The sequence below is a fragment of the Octodon degus genome, unplaced genomic scaffold, assembly GCF_000260255.1.
Source record: "Octodon degus isolate 3935 unplaced genomic scaffold, OctDeg1.0 scaffold00026, whole genome shotgun sequence".
Taxonomy (NCBI): Eukaryota; Metazoa; Chordata; class Mammalia; order Rodentia; family Octodontidae; genus Octodon; species Octodon degus.
The window spans coordinates 9,075,645-9,093,557 of NW_004524602.1; the positions used below are offsets into that span (position 1 = coordinate 9,075,645).

At 41.9% G+C, this 17,913-nt stretch overlaps 1 protein-coding gene across 1 annotated transcript in view; it reads right to left on the reverse strand.

Annotated features, from left to right (window-relative positions):
* The window catches only part of Iqch (IQ motif containing H), a 218,911-nt gene that overhangs the window by 75,144 nt on the left and 125,854 nt on the right, over positions 1-17,913 (reverse strand). Inside the window, exons 11-14 of the mRNA XM_023712572.1 lie at positions 16,665-16,748; positions 13,032-13,207; positions 8,053-8,325; positions 3,752-3,943 (exon numbers count right to left, since the gene is read on the reverse strand). Coding sequence (XP_023568340.1) covers positions 3,752-3,943; positions 8,053-8,325; positions 13,032-13,207; positions 16,665-16,748 — 725 coding nt within the window. The remainder of the gene's footprint in view (positions 1-3,751; positions 3,944-8,052; positions 8,326-13,031; positions 13,208-16,664; positions 16,749-17,913) is intronic.

A 17,913-nucleotide genomic window follows, 5' to 3' on the forward strand; every position in this document is an offset into this window, starting at 1 on the left:
CCCCAGCACCACATGCCAGCCAGCCCCGCTCCCTGGTGGGCTGAGCTGGCCACACACACACACAATAAATAAATGTAATAAATAAAAATAAATAAATAATTAAAAAAAATTATTGGTTTGAAGTACCTAGGCCAGAAAATACTTTATACGCTAATGATTCAGTTTTTGGATAAGGAAGTCATACTTTTTCATAGTTTTATCTTAATAGTTTTGCTTTAAAAAGGAATCCATACAGTATAAAATAAACTCCAGTTCAAAGAGAACCCTCTCTGGGCCTCAAAATTAAATACATTTTCCTTGTGTTTTTTCCCCCAAGAAGAGTAATTCACTTTGGTACCCTTTAAATAATATGTAAAAAGCTGGCCATGACAGGTACTGCATTAAGTCCATTCACTGTTGGAGGAGGGAAAAAAAAGCCCAGACTGGATCATGGGGAGAACTGTCACATTTGTCAAAGGAACTCTCTCTCTCCTGACTGTTCTCTAGATTTATTCACCATCTTGCTTTCCCAAGAATCATGTGGTCCCCTCTCATGTGCCCCTCCCCACTATCACTTGGATCTTGATTCATGCCCTTCTGTAGTGGGATGCTCCAAGCAGATGCAAATCACTCTGCAGAGCCCACCCCTACGTGTGCCGGTCGGTCGAGAAGGAACATGCTAAGGGAATTCGCATCTTGGTTTTCCTAATCAGTTATGTCTCAGCCAGTAGATTAGATAAAACCAAGATGTGGGATTAAAAGAAGTCAGGGGAGCCTAGATCTCTGGATGCAAAACTAGGTCTACTATATCATAGATATTAAGGCATATAAAATTAATTATTAAGCAAAGTGGAACAGGCTGAGAGGTCATACAGTTCATGAAGATACATGGATCCACATGTTAAGATCCCTACCTACTGTTTAGCTTTTGCTGGGAGATTTTCTGCTGGGTGTATGATATTTGCTCCGCATCTCACAGGGAACAGCAGTTATATAAATTTCTGGGGATTGTCTTAAAAACACGTGACTGCTGACAGAATGCTAGTCTGCATTAGCTTTTCCAGGTGACAACCATTTGCTAATAGAATCTCTATCTCCTAATAAAAAACAGCCAGTGTGACAACAATAGTTGTTAGGGGCATGTGAGGAAGACCTGCTTAAGACAAGTGATGAGATTTGTAACACTATCTGAATGTGATTTTTTTTAAAAAAAAATCACTTCCTAATTATCATAACTGATTTAGACAGACAGACAGACAGACAGACAGACAGACAGACAGGAAAAGTCTTTATGTTACATACCTGAGTCTACACTGAATCCTGTCTATTTCTAAAACTAATACCTCATAAGATGCAAGGGAATCTCAAAACAGCTCCAACTCCCATAAACAGCACTGTTTTTAATCTGTTGCCTACAACATACCAATGAGAAAAATCATGGTATCGTGTCATAAACTGCTATGCAAATGATGCTATTTGTAAGTATTAACATAATTTAGTGCTTACAGTCATATTCTCATTTCTAATAATTCTCTCAGAATGGAGTCTTTCTCTGGACTCTTAGCCTGCAGGATAGTCTTTCATCAAGAAGCTGAAATTTTTAATAACCTGCCAGCATATGTTTTGTATGTGCCAGGCTAGGCTTGATGATACAACATCTTCATTATCAAAAGAAACAGGTCTACCAAGTGTAATAGGACATTAAAACATGCCTGTGCTCATAAAGTAATGCTTTGATGTCTAAATGGGCACCATGATAATGGTCTTCTGGAACAAAGAGAACATTAATCCTAAATTCTCAATAGCTGCACTCGCTGGAGACTGTCGCTCACCTCTACGGCAAATACAATTTCACTTTGAAGGCAAAAAGAATGTCAATAGTTTCCTACAAAATAAAAAAGAACTGCTTGTCAGAGCCGCTTTATTTTTATTTGTAATTTTTGCCTCTTGGTGCATCCTGGCCCAGCACAGGCCTCACACTGTAAAAACATGTTTGAATAATTATTTTTTTCCTGTTAAAATGATTTAGATAGATGATTAATTATTTAAGAGTTTTGCATTTAATAACATTAACAATGCCAAATATATTTGATGGCAATTTAAATGGGATAGCTTAAAATAACTGAAATTAAATAATGTACAATGATGCATCAACTGCAAATGTAATTCAGCCAAATGTCAGTATTCTAAGTATTTTTTAAACTTAAAGTCAAAGATTTCAAATTTATCATAGTCTAGAGTCAGTGGAATGCTTTAAAAATTATTGGTTTGGGGCTGGAGAGATGGCTCAGTGGTCTAAAGCACCTACTTGAAACAAGCTTGGCAAAGCACAGGGACCGCGGTTCAATCCCCCAGCACCACATGCCAGCCAGCCCCGCTCCCTGGTGGGCTGAGCTGGCCACACACACACACAATAAATAAATGTAATAAATAAAAATAAATAAATAATTAAAAAAAATTATTGGTTTGAAGTACCTAGGCCAGAAAATACTTTATACGCTAATGATTCAGTTTTTGGATAAGGAAGTCATACTTTTTCATAGTTTTATCTTAATAGTTTTGCTTTAAAAAGGAATCCATACAGTATAAAATAAACTCCAGTTCAAAGAGAACCCTCTCTGGGCCTCAAAATTAAATACATTTTCCTTGTGTTTTTTCCCCCAAGAAGAGTAATTCACTTTGGTACCCTTTAAATAATATGTAAAAAGCTGGCCATGACAGGTACTGCATTAAGTCCATTCACTGTTGGAGGAGGGAAAAAAAAGCCCAGACTGGATCATGGGGAGAACTGTCACATTTGTCAAAGGAACTCTCTCTCTCCTGACTGTTCTCTAGATTTATTCACCATCTTGCTTTCCCAAGAATCATGTGGTCCCCTCTCATGTGCCCCTCCCCACTATCACTTGGATCTTGATTCATGCCCTTCTGTAGTGGGATGCTCCAAGCAGATGCAAATCACTCTGCAGAGCCCACCCCTACGTGTGCCGGTCGGTCGAGAAGGAACATGCTAAGGGAATTCGCATCTTGGTTTTCCTAATCAGTTATGTCTCAGCCAGTAGATTAGATAAAACCAAGATGTGGGATTAAAAGAAGTCAGGGGAGCCTAGATCTCTGGATGCAAAACTAGGTCTACTATATCATAGATATTAAGGCATATAAAATTAATTATTAAGCAAAGTGGAACAGGCTGAGAGGTCATACAGTTCATGAAGATACATGGATCCACATGTTAAGATCCCTACCTACTGTTTAGCTTTTGCTGGGAGATTTTCTGCTGGGTGTATGATATTTGCTCCGCATCTCACAGGGAACAGCAGTTATATAAATTTCTGGGGATTGTCTTAAAAACACGTGACTGCTGACAGAATGCTAGTCTGCATTAGCTTTTCCAGGTGACAACCATTTGCTAATAGAATCTCTATCTCCTAATAAAAAACAGCCAGTGTGACAACAATAGTTGTTAGGGGCATGTGAGGAAGACCTGCTTAAGACAAGTGATGAGATTTGTAACACTATCTGAATGTGATTTTTTTTAAAAAAAAATCACTTCCTAATTATCATAACTGATTTGAAGATGTGAATGAACATTTGTAGGGGGCAAACAAGGGATATTCCCAACAAGCAAATGAGTCCCATGCACTGCGTAGATAAGGTCTGAAGTACACCAAGGCCAGTGTTGGTGACTGGGCTGAGCTGTCCCGTGACTGAGCCCTCTGCCTCATCTCCCCTCCCGTCCCTGGCCCTGTGGTTTAAGCCACCACCAGACACTCACGTGTGCCCACTTCTTCTTCCAGTCCTCGAAGCCATATCGCTGGCTCTCCTTGACCACCCACTTGTAGCACTGCAGGTGTGAGGGAATGTCACAAAAGGCAGTCCCGTTTCCTCCGAACTCCAAGTTCATTTTAAAGAGCCAGCGCTGGATTTGCAGGTGGTCGACCACCGCCTGGCTCAGCTGCTCTGTCATCTGGGGGTGGGGGAGACAGCAGCATTTACTAGAGTGCTTCCCCTCCTCTAGCATCTTGGGGTGCTGCTTCTTCACCGCACAGAGCCCCTTTGTTCTCTTCTACCTATGGAGGCAGGCGAAGAAGTTTGAAATAATGTAATATGATGTGGGGAAACCAGTAACTACTGGACCAACTGCAGGTTTAAACGTGCAGTCTTATTTAGGAGAAATCCTAAAAGTATCATTTTGTTAGCTTTTGAAGGAGAAAGAAAGCATCTTTAAATATCTGCAACTGAATCTTGCCATTGTTTCTTTCTTTTGCAGAGAGTTATTGATTCCTCAAATGGTTTTTTATAGTTTCAAGACTATAAAGAGTTACAGTCTTGGAAACTTTAACTGTTTCGAGCTCTGTTGAACTTTTAAATGTTTTAATCTATAAAACACTTAATTTTCCCCTTATTAACACATGAATTACCTTCGTGTGACTGGTGAGTTGGCCAGTTTACTAAACCAAGTGTGTTACTGGCTAAGGCAGATGAAGGAGATGCCACACTTGTGGAATCCACACCCACCCTACGCTTTGTTCAAAGCATTCCCTCAAGAATGAGGGAATGAGCACAGGTATATGGAAGCTGAAGGGATAGGACACAATTCTAAGCTTTCCCATCAAAGTGTTGCTGCTGCTAACAGTAATACTGTCTCTAGTGTTACCGAACTCTCCTTAGGACCCAGGCCTTCAGCTCATGGAAGTTCTCTACAGGGATTTTCTCATTTAATACGGTAGCCTGTAGGTAGGCACCATTTGTAGTTCCACTTAGTACATCCAGGCAGGCTGACTTCAATAACCAAGACATTATAGCTTTGAGTGACAGAACAGAGTTCCTCCCAGGTTGTCTCAGGTCACTAGCACCCTACATCGTCTCCACAGTGTGGCCTCTCCCATCCTACAAAGAGCTAAAGAGGGAGAAGCCAGAGCAGGAAAAGACAACCAATTTACCTTATAGTCAGTAAGCCATTTGGGATGCATCCAACAAAAATCTATAGCGAGATTACTGATAAAGCCATGGAGAGAAAAAAAAACCAAAACATTAGATCACACACAAAAAATTTTAGTTTGATCTTGTCTTCTCATCAGACTTTCCAGTTTGTACTCCTCAGAAAACAACAAAATATCATTCTATTCTCCTTTGATGATTTCTCTCAGCCTACCGAATAGATGTTCAATTTTTTTAAACTAAAGAGTGTGCAAAGGTTCAAGGTTTATAGCCCTGTAGACATTGGATGTATAAAATTAAAATAACTTCAAATCAGTTCCCTTGAGTTGTTATATCCAGCAAATATTCCCAGGATGCTACATGGAAGGGCAGTGTGGAAGAGATACCAAAAGAGCCATGCTTGGGGGTCTTCAGAAACCTCCTACCACCTTGGGGCATTCATTTAGGCTGAAAATAAAGTTGCTGACTCCAGGGGCCGGGGAGATGGCTCAGTGGAAGAAGCACTTGCCTGGCAAGCACAGGGGCCTGAGTTCAATCCCTGGTCCGACACCCCCCACCAAAAAAAAATTGCTGACTCCCTAATTATTAAGCAGGGTCTACGGATCATTTGGGTACTTAAGTGACAGGTCTACACATCACATGAATATAGCCTGGGAAGGCTTTGTAATGTGCCTTCCAAAGCTGTAGCCCTTCTTTGTCTAACATGTTGAGAAGATAGAGCCTACGAGCATATTTTGATACATGTATTGTGACCATACATTGCAAAAGGGAGACTAGTCTTTGGCTTGTTAACTGAGATCAGATAAAAACTTTTTTGCCACCCTAACGAAAGGTGTCCTGGCAGAGCCTTCTTTATTGTACATTTGGATATATTATATATCTGGAGGTTGCAACTACTAACAGAATTATTATCTGTTTCTTCCAAATCCTATTATTTGTTGCTTCTGAGAATCCTATAAATTGGTGTCTGTTGATGGATCCCCTACAGTAATGAAACAATCGATGGTATTGTAAAGACTGCACCACTGGAAAGAATTATGTGCTATCTTTAAGTGAAAATTGAACAGTGCTTTAAAATAGCATTGCCATTTTTGATTATTTAACCAAAGCCGTCAATATTTCACAGGGAGCACATGCCAGAAAGGGGACTTGCACAGTTACTTTATAGGTCAAAACACAAAGTGCTCACTGTGCTCATGCTAGAAAAAAATAGTTAAGCATAAACCAAATGACTTTATGCTATTCCCAAACATTTATCTTTTTCTGTTTGAGCTTATCTGTTCAAAATATGTAATATTTTTCAGTTGTGACTCATTTTACGCTGGTAGAGAGCAAAAGTAGAAAAACAACTACTGGCAAGATCCAACGGATATTCACTCAGGAATCCATATTAACCTAAGTTTTAATATGGCTTTCTTTCACCAGCTTTAAGTTTACGATGCACCTTGGTAAAAAGTCAGCGCTACTGATTGATTACTGGCTGTGGATTCAAAATAGTGCTACACTCGGATGGATGGGGTAGGGTATGCACTTAGGGTTAAAGTTAGGGAAGATCTCAGCAGGCTATTCAATTCTTGGGGACCCCAGATGTACATTTCCAAACAAGTAGGGTAGAACTCAGTTCCACTTGGCTTATTGTTATACAAATTGTACACACCAGAGGTTAAATAACATTCCTCAAATCTGATGTGTCTGTGAGGAGGTTTTTGGCTTTACTTCTGAATTCTAGCACTAGACAGAGGCTTAACTCATTAAATGTGTCTGCATCTTTAACCACAATTAACACATCAAGTTCTGAAATATTTCAACACAAAGACAGCCTGAGTTGTCATCCGTGAAGATGAAACCAAGACAATATAAATATTGCACATAGATTTTAAAGTCTTGAAGGTTGTTTAATGTAACGTGCATGTGTGAAATTCCGTCATTTAAAAGTACATTCATTTGTTTTAACTTTACCAGCGAAAAACTCTCTTGGGAAGCAGAGCCAAGCATTGCCACCTCCAAATTCCAGTGGAGGTTAATGACATTGGTGTGACACACAGCTCCGGGGGAGCCTTTCCATCCCACTCTGCTAAAATTGCTTGTGCCTCTCCCAGACAGGGCTTCCTGCATGAGTCCCTGGATTGCCAAGAACACGCTAGGAAGATGGAAAAGTGTGAGGGCAATTTAATAAGCTCATGGTTGTTTTCCAACTGGTCTCTGTCAAGTATGATCTCATGAAAGGCCTGATTTGGGGGCTTATTGGCCGCCATAGGGGGCAACAAAAAGAGACGGGGATTCCTGATACAGTCCCTCATAAACGCTCCATGTGTCTGGTTCTTTAGTTTCTGGAGGAGTGGGCAGGGCAGATAATTTGTGACTGGCTTAGAGTAATGGTCAAAGCAGCTACTGAAACAGGGGTTAGGAAATGCTAACAGCCATTTGTCTTTTAATTTTCTTTATTATGGAAACAGATGGCAGTCAAATGAGAGAACACCTGCCACATCTAACTCAAAGAGAAAACATTCCTGGTGGTGAATGTATTTCTCCAAATATTTCAGGCCCTAACTATCTGCTGGAAGAATGCAGAACCACAGACTTGGTCCAAAGCAAAGCCAGAAGCAGTTTTATTCCTGGAGCTATTTCACTTCCCCTTTCTGGATTCTTTCCCTTCCTTCCTTTGGGGGCCTTGAGAAGCCAAAATATATATATGCATATATATATATAATTTTTTTTTACAGAGCCAAGGGTGTCTGTAGCCTTCTGCAATTTGACCTGGCAGAGAGGCTTATTCTCTGGAGCTTTTCAAACCTGTTTCTTTTAGCCAAGATACACTCTCATGTTTCTTAGGGTCTTACTGGCTGGCTGATATGACGATCAACTAATCTTATGCTAAAGCATTAAATATTGATGGCAGCTTAGTCCAAGCAGTAAGTCATTTCAACAGAGTCCTCTGTCTTAATCCAGACGAGTAAATTCCAGCAGTTTTTGCAAGACCAGTAGGAAACTTCAACAGATGAAGGCCTAATGTGACTCAACACACTATTCACATATTCTTCTTTGGGTAGGGTTAGCTCCAGATCATCTGAAGTTGCCCCAGGTCAAGAGAACGTGAAATACTTGAGCAGAGCCTGGCATCCCCACCCCACATACCTGCTGATAACCACAGATGTCATATATTCCAGGGGGGACCGGCACGTTGGCGCTGCTGAAGACCCGTTTGCTTCCAGACTTGGCACTATAGAGATGAACCAGTTCAGGCTCTGAGCCCAGGATAGGCACATCTAACATATCAGCCACGGCTAAGTCATCCCTGTGGAGGAGTCCGCCCACGATGTAGGCCTCTGTGCCTTGGATGAGGTTTTTTATTCTTTTGATTGCCTTGGGACTGTACATCAGGTGAGTAGCCAGGCACATGTGGTGAGTCTGGGGGAACAGCATATCATTCTTGTTAAAAGGTGTGCTTTTTCTAGTCCATGCACCTAATTTATAATGTTGCACATAATAAATACATTATTAATAGCAGGCTGGGTTATGACCTATCCTGTTGTTTAGCAGTTTAAATTGATAAAAGCTGTTGGGGTGAGGTTCCATAATCGCTTACATCTTTAGTGTGTTGGAAATAGGCTCACTGGGAATAGAACTAATTACTACACATCTGTATTTATTTGATCCACGTGGAATTATCCTTCTGTCAGAAGGAAAAGAGGCTGGCGGCCTTTGGATAATAGTGACTCATCTCTGCAGCAGTTCTGGCATGGTTTAACACGAAAGCGGCTGGAAAATCAATACAAAAGAATGAAGAAAAAAGCCTTGTAGTATTCTTCACCATACAGACGCATAATCTGCCAACTCTTGAAGTGCCTCAGTAGGAAAAAGGCACTTGAGTCGACACCTCTCTCCAGAATTCTGCCACAAAATCAGCTTCAGGGAATATGTGCTTTTGCAGTGGTTATCAGCGACTCTAGCTAACAATTCTGGAAAGGGTTCACAGAGAAAAAATATTTGAGGATGTCATCAAGGCTCCAGTTTTTTATCCTAGGACAACTCTTTTTATTGTATTTTGATTAGTTAGACCCGACTTAGAATGTGTGTGCTTATCATCTCATTCAATTAAGTAAGCTGCTGTTTTCATGTCTAATGAAGCAGAGGACGGAGCTAGATGGTCAGCGTACGCCGAAACTAACACAACCATGGTTCTGCTATCAAGGAGTGGGACATGAGTATGAGCAGCTAACACTAAGTGAGCAAGACTGAGGGGGCCATAGGACGCTGCAAAGTGCACCACAGGTGTGGAAGACAGAGGCAGGGCCAGGTGCTGGTAGAGAGCGCTGGAAAGGCAAGTTACTCACGCTCCGTAAGCTCCAATTTCCTTATCTGCACAAAGAATGTAGTATCTGTGTCACAGGGATGTTGCGGGGCTTAAGTGGTGTAATGCATGCAAAGCACTTATAATACCGTCTGGGACACAGTAATTGCCTGATTAATGCTAGCTGATACTGTTATCCTGACAGAGGTTAGGGTTGAGGTGAATTTTGAAGTCTGAGTAAGATTTTATCAGGTGAAGGTGGGCATGGGAGAGACATTACCTGAGAAAGCAACACTAGAACCAAGATTGTGTTTACTTCCACTACAGAAGAGAGTATCAAAAAGGAAAATGCTAGGGTTTTGGAATTCAAAAGGCCTGTTGGTGTTAAAACATACCTGTCTCTCATAAACTCCATGACTTGGGCCAAGCGAGACTTCATGAACCCATTCTTCACATGTTTCATGAGAATCCAAACACCCATACCCAGTGTTGCTTTAAGGCTAAGATCAGAAATATAAAGCACCTAGCATAACGCCGGACATTGGGCGAGTGGTCAGTAAATGGTCGCTAACTCAAGTTGCTATGCCCATGGTGGGCTTTTCAGGGCTTCTAGAAGAGTATTCTCTCCTCTCCTGGTAAGCCAGCAAGATCACAGCCTTAGTCACACATTCTCTTTCAGTTCAGGGGACGCTCCATCCATTAGCAGTCCTATTTTGAGACAAGGGTCTTGAGGCTCAAGTGGTTTGCCTAGAGTCCCACAGCTGGTGACAGCAGAGGCAGCATTCCAGCCCTCTTGGCCCGATCACCACGGAGCCACAAGGCCCATCTTACAGAGCGAGCCCGGAAGGTCTGGTGCTGGCGAGGTTGTGAGCTGTGGCGATGGCACAGCAGATGCAGCAGTAGAAACTCGGGCTAAAGTTTGGGCCACATTTTCAGCCAGGATAGATTTCTGTCTCCTCTAAGTGCTTATTTCTATTGGCACGTATTTTCCCCGGCTCTATATTATAGTCATCTGTAGGCACGCTTATTCATCATAGTACCGTGGCATTGTGTTAAATGTATTTAATAAAGATTTAAATGTGAGTGAGTGACGGCAGAGGACACGTTATGGACCACAGGTCTTGTGTGATCATTTAGAGAAAATCAGTATCACAGATCCAGGCAGCAGATTATCACTGATGACAAAGATCTAAAATGCTCTTAATTGCCTTGTGTTATGGCTACATTTAATTTATCACCCTTGTTTTTTGGTTTTTGGGTTTGTTTGTTTGTTTTGACCTGAGACAAATGGTAGTTATTTAGAATGTCTTCATAAACATCGAAATTATCCAAAAGTAGACATGATGGCTTCGTTGGAGCACATTTTACTGTTATACATTCAAGTACTGTATAGTAACTTGGGGAGATGTACAAACAGATTTTGGCAAGCTTTTAAAAATCTCCTCAAAGCCATCTATTTGAATGAAAATCAGCACTGATACAATCTCTGAAACCCATTAAAAAGAAATAAAGCGATAGCTAAACATGAACAGAAACTGATTTGGAAGTGAGAGTTTAATTTTTGTATTTAAAAAAGTTGATTGCTTATGAGTGATTAATTACTCAGATAATTTGAATTTAAGTTAGGAGAAGTAGTAAGTACTGAAAACCTTGCCTCTTTGTTCCTGCTCTCCAAGATGCAGACCTACGCACTGACCGCACCTTGGTGTGTGGGAGAGAGCGGCCTCTCCCTTGCTTGGGAGTCAGAGAGTATGGTGCAAAAGTAAATACCTCAGGGAGCAGGGTTATACAATTGGAGAGGACTCTGGAATTATCTAAGCCATCTCCTCAGTTTATAGATGAAGAACAGAGACCCAGGAAGCTGGAGGGGCTTGTCCAAGGCACGCGGTCGCCCGAGAGCAGAGCAGCCATTGGCAGTTCATTACAGTGTTCTGGAGCAGCCAGAATTTGGCTCAGACTCTGGCTCTCCTGGGAGCCCTGGGCTACAAGATGAATCTCAGTTTCCACAGACATAAAAGAAGAGTGATGATTTCTGTCTTGCATTATTCTGATAATCAAGTGAGAAATGTATGTTAAGAATTTTAAGGGCTGGTAAGGTAGCTCAGCTGACTAAGTGCCTGATTTGGCAAGCACAGGGCCCAGGGTTTCATCTCCGTCCCACATGCAGTGCCGGCCCCGCTTCCTGGGCGTGCTGAGCCCAAAACCGAGTCTGGATGCGGTGGCGCACACCTGTAATCTCAGTGCTGGAGAGGCTGAAAACAGGAGGATCACTATGAGTCCAAGCTGCATAGTAAGCCCCTGTACCAAATACATGAATGAAAAAGAAAAAAGAATTCTATGAATTTACACACTTTCTTTCTCCCTTACCGCTCCGTGACCTTTCCGCTGTTCCACATGGACTTTTCAGAAGAAACTCCATGTTGGCAGCTAGCAGGCGTTAGTTAACTAATTAGTGAACTCCAGTAAACTTGAGTCTCTGGCTCAAGAAGGTTAGGGATTTAACTGCACACTAGTGGTAGAGCTCCTCCTTCCTTGCTTCCTAATGTCCACAGTGACTGTGCCATTGAGCCCAGGGCAAAACTAGGAAGCACCAAAAAAAAAAAAAAAGGCCTGGCTTTGGTGGAGATATGGAAGGTCCCATGAGTGGCAATGACCTGCCCCCTGTCCTTTCTCTTACTGCATCTCCCTTCCCCGCCCCCTTCCATAACCAAGGCTGTCAATGAAATAGAACTGAGAGAGAGATCTTTGGGGAGGTGGATACTGATGTGCCTGCTATGACTTCCTCTCTATAGCAGAGACAACTCGCTGGATATACCAGCGAGGCAGAAATGCTGCGGTTGTCTTCCCAGCTTTGCTGGGACTTTCTCAGGGCCCAGGCCTGTCCCTCTTTGGTTTGTCAAGCCCCGCACTGAGGTGCATCTAAGTGTTAACAGGTATTAACTGAGCACTGAGATAGTTCCCATGTAGAGCACACAGCCAGTTCCTCTGGTGATCTGAGACAGCTGGCTGGTGCACCTCCGTAAGAAGAGAGAGAGCAGCCTTTACAAGCATATTCAATCTTTTTTTTTTTTTTTTTTTTTTTTTTTTGGTGGAACCGGGGATTGAACTCAGGCCCTTGCGCTTGCCAGGGAAGCACTTCTTCCACTGAGCCATCTCCCCAGCCCCCTCAATCTTTAATTATACAAAAAAGACTCTCAAAAATTGGATAGTCCATTGGTGTTAAAATGTTTGCTTAACATGGAATGTTTGAATTCTTACTGAAATGTAGAGCGATTCATTTCAAGCCATCTGTTGTTTGGCCTTAGCCTAGACCACTGCCATCACCGTCTCATGAATTTCCCAAAGACGGTGAGTAGGGATGGGGCTTTGCTCATTACGAACCACAGGTTGAGTCAGGCCACCTTACCCAGAAGCAAAGAACTATAGAGAAATGGAGTACCCTTGTGGAAGTCAGAAAATGGGGGCCCTGGTCTAGACGCTATCCCTGAACAGCTTTGTGACCAGCCTTGCTGTGTCTTGGTTTCCTCCACACAGAATTAAGAAAACAGGATGATAGATGTTATAAACTCGCCTACTCGATGGTTTCCCCTTGGAACTGCAATTAGGCTTCAGCTACAGAGAAACTGGGCAGAGGTAGCGAAACTAAGTCTGAAAGTTAAACAGGGATATTTATTTCCTCCAGCCCAACTAGTAGTCTAATCAGTAAAGCTGTTAAACTTGCAATAATATTTCACTGATGTGTACCAGAGCGTTGCAAGTTATAAAATTTCCAATTTAATTTTACTGCATCCCTGAAGCCGTAGTAATTAGAAGACAAACTCACAGTGAAGATGTTTACAGCTTCAGGGGTGATAATTTTGAACCTGTGCTGCAGGTCACTTCTGTCCTCAAGGTTCCCCGATTTGACAGCTGCGTGTAGACTGAGGATTTTATGGTAATACAGCATTAAGTCGTCATTCATATGATAGGAGCAGATGTAGATGATGTTCACATTGTCATCTAAAACACAACAGGCACAGTGTTAATTACTGGTATAAAGGTAAATGACACCGTGAACTCTGGCATCCGCTTGATGTTACACAATTTAAAATAAAGAGTATATCCAAAAGCCACATCGCAGTCAAGTTAGCTTGGTTTTGTACACATCTTAGTCATCTAACCAGTGTTTTTTCACATTAGCACTTCTCTGATGAAAAAATAAACACCACCACCCACAGCAACAACATACATGCAGTGCTTTCTTCAGAAAGAGGGCTACGAGGTAGCACGGAACCATACTTTCCAATAATACGTGGGGATTTAGCCACACAACTCCCATTAACATCAATGGGAATTTATCCCATTAACTTCAGCAAATTATAAAACAAAGCTATTAACTTTACAAAGCTGATGAAATTGCAGTTTCTTCTTCTGCTTGGACTTGACAGGGCCAATTCAGGGAATGTCCTGTCCAAATAAATTGTCTGATTATGACCAAAGCGATAATTATTTTAGGAAGGCAACCTTTTCCCTCCTGCATTCTCGAAGAGGAATATATGACTTCAATAGCACACCTAGTGGTTCTCGGTCTAAAGGAACCGTGGCCTTAATTTCACTGTTCTCTTTCTTAAGATGTGCTTCTTATTATGCATGTAGAAAAAAAACCCTAATTAAATATCCCATCCGAATGGAATAGTGAGATAAAATTACTCAGTCCACACTACAAAATATTTTAGGGCGGATAAGTGCAAAATTAGCAACCAGTGGAATTATTAATTCATAAAGCAGCTGACTGGTATAAATACAAGCGGACAAAACTATTTGCTACACATGGAAGGGATCCCATGAGCAGAGTGACTTGAGACCAGCCCTCGAAGAGCATCCTTTTCACAAGCACTAGCACTGTCAAATACAGTGCAGAGCAGTTGCTCAGGAGCCCACACAGGCAGGTGCTTAGGGAGTTTCGAAGGGAATGCTGAAAATGCCTCAGGTAGGGTTTAGAATGTCAGAGGCAGGGACCTCCTCACTGGATCTGTCCATGGATGACTTTGTTTTGGGATACAATGCTAGGAAGCAGGGCCAGGGTGGAGGATGTGGGTCACTGGCAGAGTAACCTAGCAGGGCATACTCGTGTCCCTGGCGCCCTCCCCTTTCTCTGCTTCCTGGATGCCCTTCTGCCGTGATGTCTTCTGCCTCGGGGCCAGCTAACATGGGCTGACACCTGCCAAGATGATTCTTTGCGCCTTTACACTGTGTTTGTCAGGTGTTTGTCCCAGGACCAGAAAAGTTGCTAAGGGTTTCCTCGGGCAGGGTGGGCCAAGCAGGAATCCTAAGCCTCCTCTGTGATAGAAAGGAAATGAATCCCGGGTTCCACAAACGAAAAGGAAAGAAAGAAAGAAAATGTCTAGGTTACAGATGATAAGAAATCATGGTGCTAATTTTACCTTTCTTTCCTATTTATTTCTGGCAAAAGGAACCCTCACTCTAATATCTAGTATTAGTGTGCTTTTGTCATGAATCTACACATGCTCACAGTTAATTTTTCTTTTCTTTTTTTTTTTTTTTTTTTTTGTATTTTAGAGAAGGGTCTACAGGATGTTCAGGTTCTCACTGCTAGACTCCCAGTGATCTGCCTGTTTACAGTCTCCCAAGAGCTGGGATTACAGGCACCACCATGCGCAGTCTCAATGGCCTTCTCAGCACGCCTGGGGGACAGGGCCGGCATGGCAAGCCCCCTCCCAGTTAATTGATGGGTAATTGTGAAAAGCAGCTGATACAGAAAGGAAAGTTGCTTTGATTACTGGTCAGTAGTCAAAATCAGTTACTCTCTTAATGCATATAGGAATTGAAAACACTATTCATTTGAGCCTATACCTGGCATTTTTAATCTCAGAACCAGTATCAAAGGATCAATCTTAATTGACGAGATCAGGCTGAATTACTGGATTACTTAAAACAGAAGGCAAAGTTTTTCTAGCAATGAGGACTTTTTGTAAAAAAGTCTTTGGCGATGGCTTCTTCTATATATAGAAAGAATATATAAAAAGCCGAAGAAAAAAATTAATTCAAATAAATTAGAGCAAAGGCTGCCCTCTGCTGCACTTCAGTGGTTTTTATCCAGTCAGGTTTTTAGTTGAAATAGCTCAGCACTAACAAATCAATCTCAAGTCATTAAATTTTCTGTAATGCCAAAAAATGGTATTAGTGCCTAGATAACAGATTAAAGCAATTATACTATTATTATTGTAGGACTCTGTAAATTTCTAGTACTGATGTATTTTTGTTACCAAATGGTATTTATAAAATAATAATGATGCTGAAATATATATGAATCATGTAAAGTGTGTCATTCCGGAGAGCCAGCTAAGTTGGTCATTGGTAATTTAAAACTCTCCCTTGTTTTACTTAAATAAGGGCCAAAGCAAGTATAGTTTAATAAAACAAAGAAGTTTGTGCTTGGTAACTAATAAAAGATCTAGTGTTTGTCTCACCCAAGTTTTTGACCAGTCTTTCACAAACTGACTCATGCTATTTCTTCGCCTTTACAGCCTGTGTGTCCTAAGTCTGGCTTGAATCCTGGCTTTAGCCAGAGCCAACATCTTCGTACGTCTTCCTGTGCTGGACCCAGATTGGGGACTGATGCCAGGTTGCTCAAACCCACACCACAGCCTGACTTTGACAAAGATATTTCCTTCACTCACTCAAGTTCTGTGTCCCTAAGATGTCCCTCCACCAGGCACCTCATGTTTCCTACTAACTAGATGCTTTGGATTTACACAGTGGCATCTTTTAAAAGTCTATCTTCACTTTGCCAGCGTTCTTGCAGTGCAAAGATGATGCAGCATTCCTGATGTCACCTTCCGTTCGTTGCCTAGATACCACACAAGATTGACACTGATATACAATTTGGACCTCAGTCATTTCAGGATTCAGTAAATAAAGAAGATTTTGGTGTACAGGAGAGAAATCCTTATCCAAACCTACATAAAAAAGAATTTGGTAAACTGCTCAAGTAATTGATTAAAATGTCATTATTACTATTACTATTATTATTATTATTATTTAGTACAGGGTCTACAGGGTCTCATGCACAGATCAGACTCATAGTGATCCTCCTGTTTTCAGCCTCCCAAGTACTGAGATTACAGGCATGCGCCACCACGCCCCGTCTCAATCGCCCTCTCAGCGTGCCCTGGGGGCAAGGCCAGCACAGCACACTGGGGATCGAACCCTGGTCCCTGTGCCTGCCTAAGCAGGCACTTTAGTCTGCTGAGCTATCTGGCTGGCCCATAAAATGTCATTTTTATTCAAGTTGATTTCACTACCCACTTGTTATTTAAAACTTTCAGTTCCCCTAAAAGTAGATTAGTAACCCAGGCTTCTCCTGATAAAAGTAAATAAATAAAAAAGAAACATTGCATCAACATTCACTGATAAACACGGAAGAGAGTTATTTGTGTTGAACTATTTACTGTACCTAAGATGTCACACAGCCTCCCCAGCTGCATATTCTGCTGTGTGCCGAGATCACCGATATGTTCTCGCACAGGCTTGGGATATCCTAAAAGGCAAACCAAGTGTCAGGCCCAGAAAGAGCAAGTCAGTATAGCAAAATGGCACATGAGGATTTCAAAATGTCACAGTCCACATTTCCAGGAAAAAAAAAAAATTCTCTGCAGCGTTTTACAGAAACAGTACAACTCCTAAGAATGTGGTCCTGGTCTCTCAGGGAATTAAGCATTGGTTGGAAGGGTATGCTACGTATCCTGTCCTGCAGTGGAGAGGCTTGAGGTTTTCAGTACTAGCAGAGCTCCCAAGAGTGAGGATTATGGAGACACGGGGAAAGGTTCTGACATTGAGCCTGAGAACATTATGCTCAGGTTAAAAACATTGTGTTGGCCTTTGAACTTGAGTGCCTCCTGCCCTTGGGGGGGGGTGCCAGAGTCACTTAAAAAGGACACATCCATTTCAGATAGACCCTTTATTGTCAGGATTATGTATCTAAGAATTATGCATTTCCAAGAACTAGGCTTCTACTCCTAGTCAAAAGGACTTTTTAAAAATATATTTCATTTATTTATTTGGTACAGGGTCTCTCTATGCAGCTCAGACTCGTAGTGATCCTCCTTTCTCAGCCTCCCCACACTAGGATTACAGGCATGTGCCATCACGCCCAGTTCAGGGCCAGCGTGGAGCACCCGAGGTTCCAGGGCTGGCACAGCATGCGGTACTGGGGATCAAACTTGGGTCCTTGTGCTCGCCGGGCAGGTGCTTAGACTGCCGAGATATCTCCCCAGGCTGCCAAAAGGACATTTAACCTTGAAAGGGCGAGGAAGGCTAACACAGTTGCTTTGTCAGTCCTAAGAAAAGTCCTGCAATTTCGCTTTTGTTTCTGCTAGAAACAGTAGAGGGAAAAATATATGGATTACTATCATCTAAAATCTTCTATGGAACAAACGATAGCATAATCATGCTAATATATCACATCTTAAAGGCAAAGTAGATCCAAACATGAACTTAAAAGGCACACATACTCACAAGCCGTATAACTGCTTATGTGAAATTCAGCAACTGACGGGGCATCTTTTTTTAAGAAATAAAAGTGCTCTTCACATTTTGAAGAGACGCTTCAATGCCTCCTTGTGGCTGCTGAGCCCAAACACGTTTCAAGTTCAACCGCTGTGGTTGAAGTGGTTTTACACACTGCATCTGCAGGGTGTGAGGCA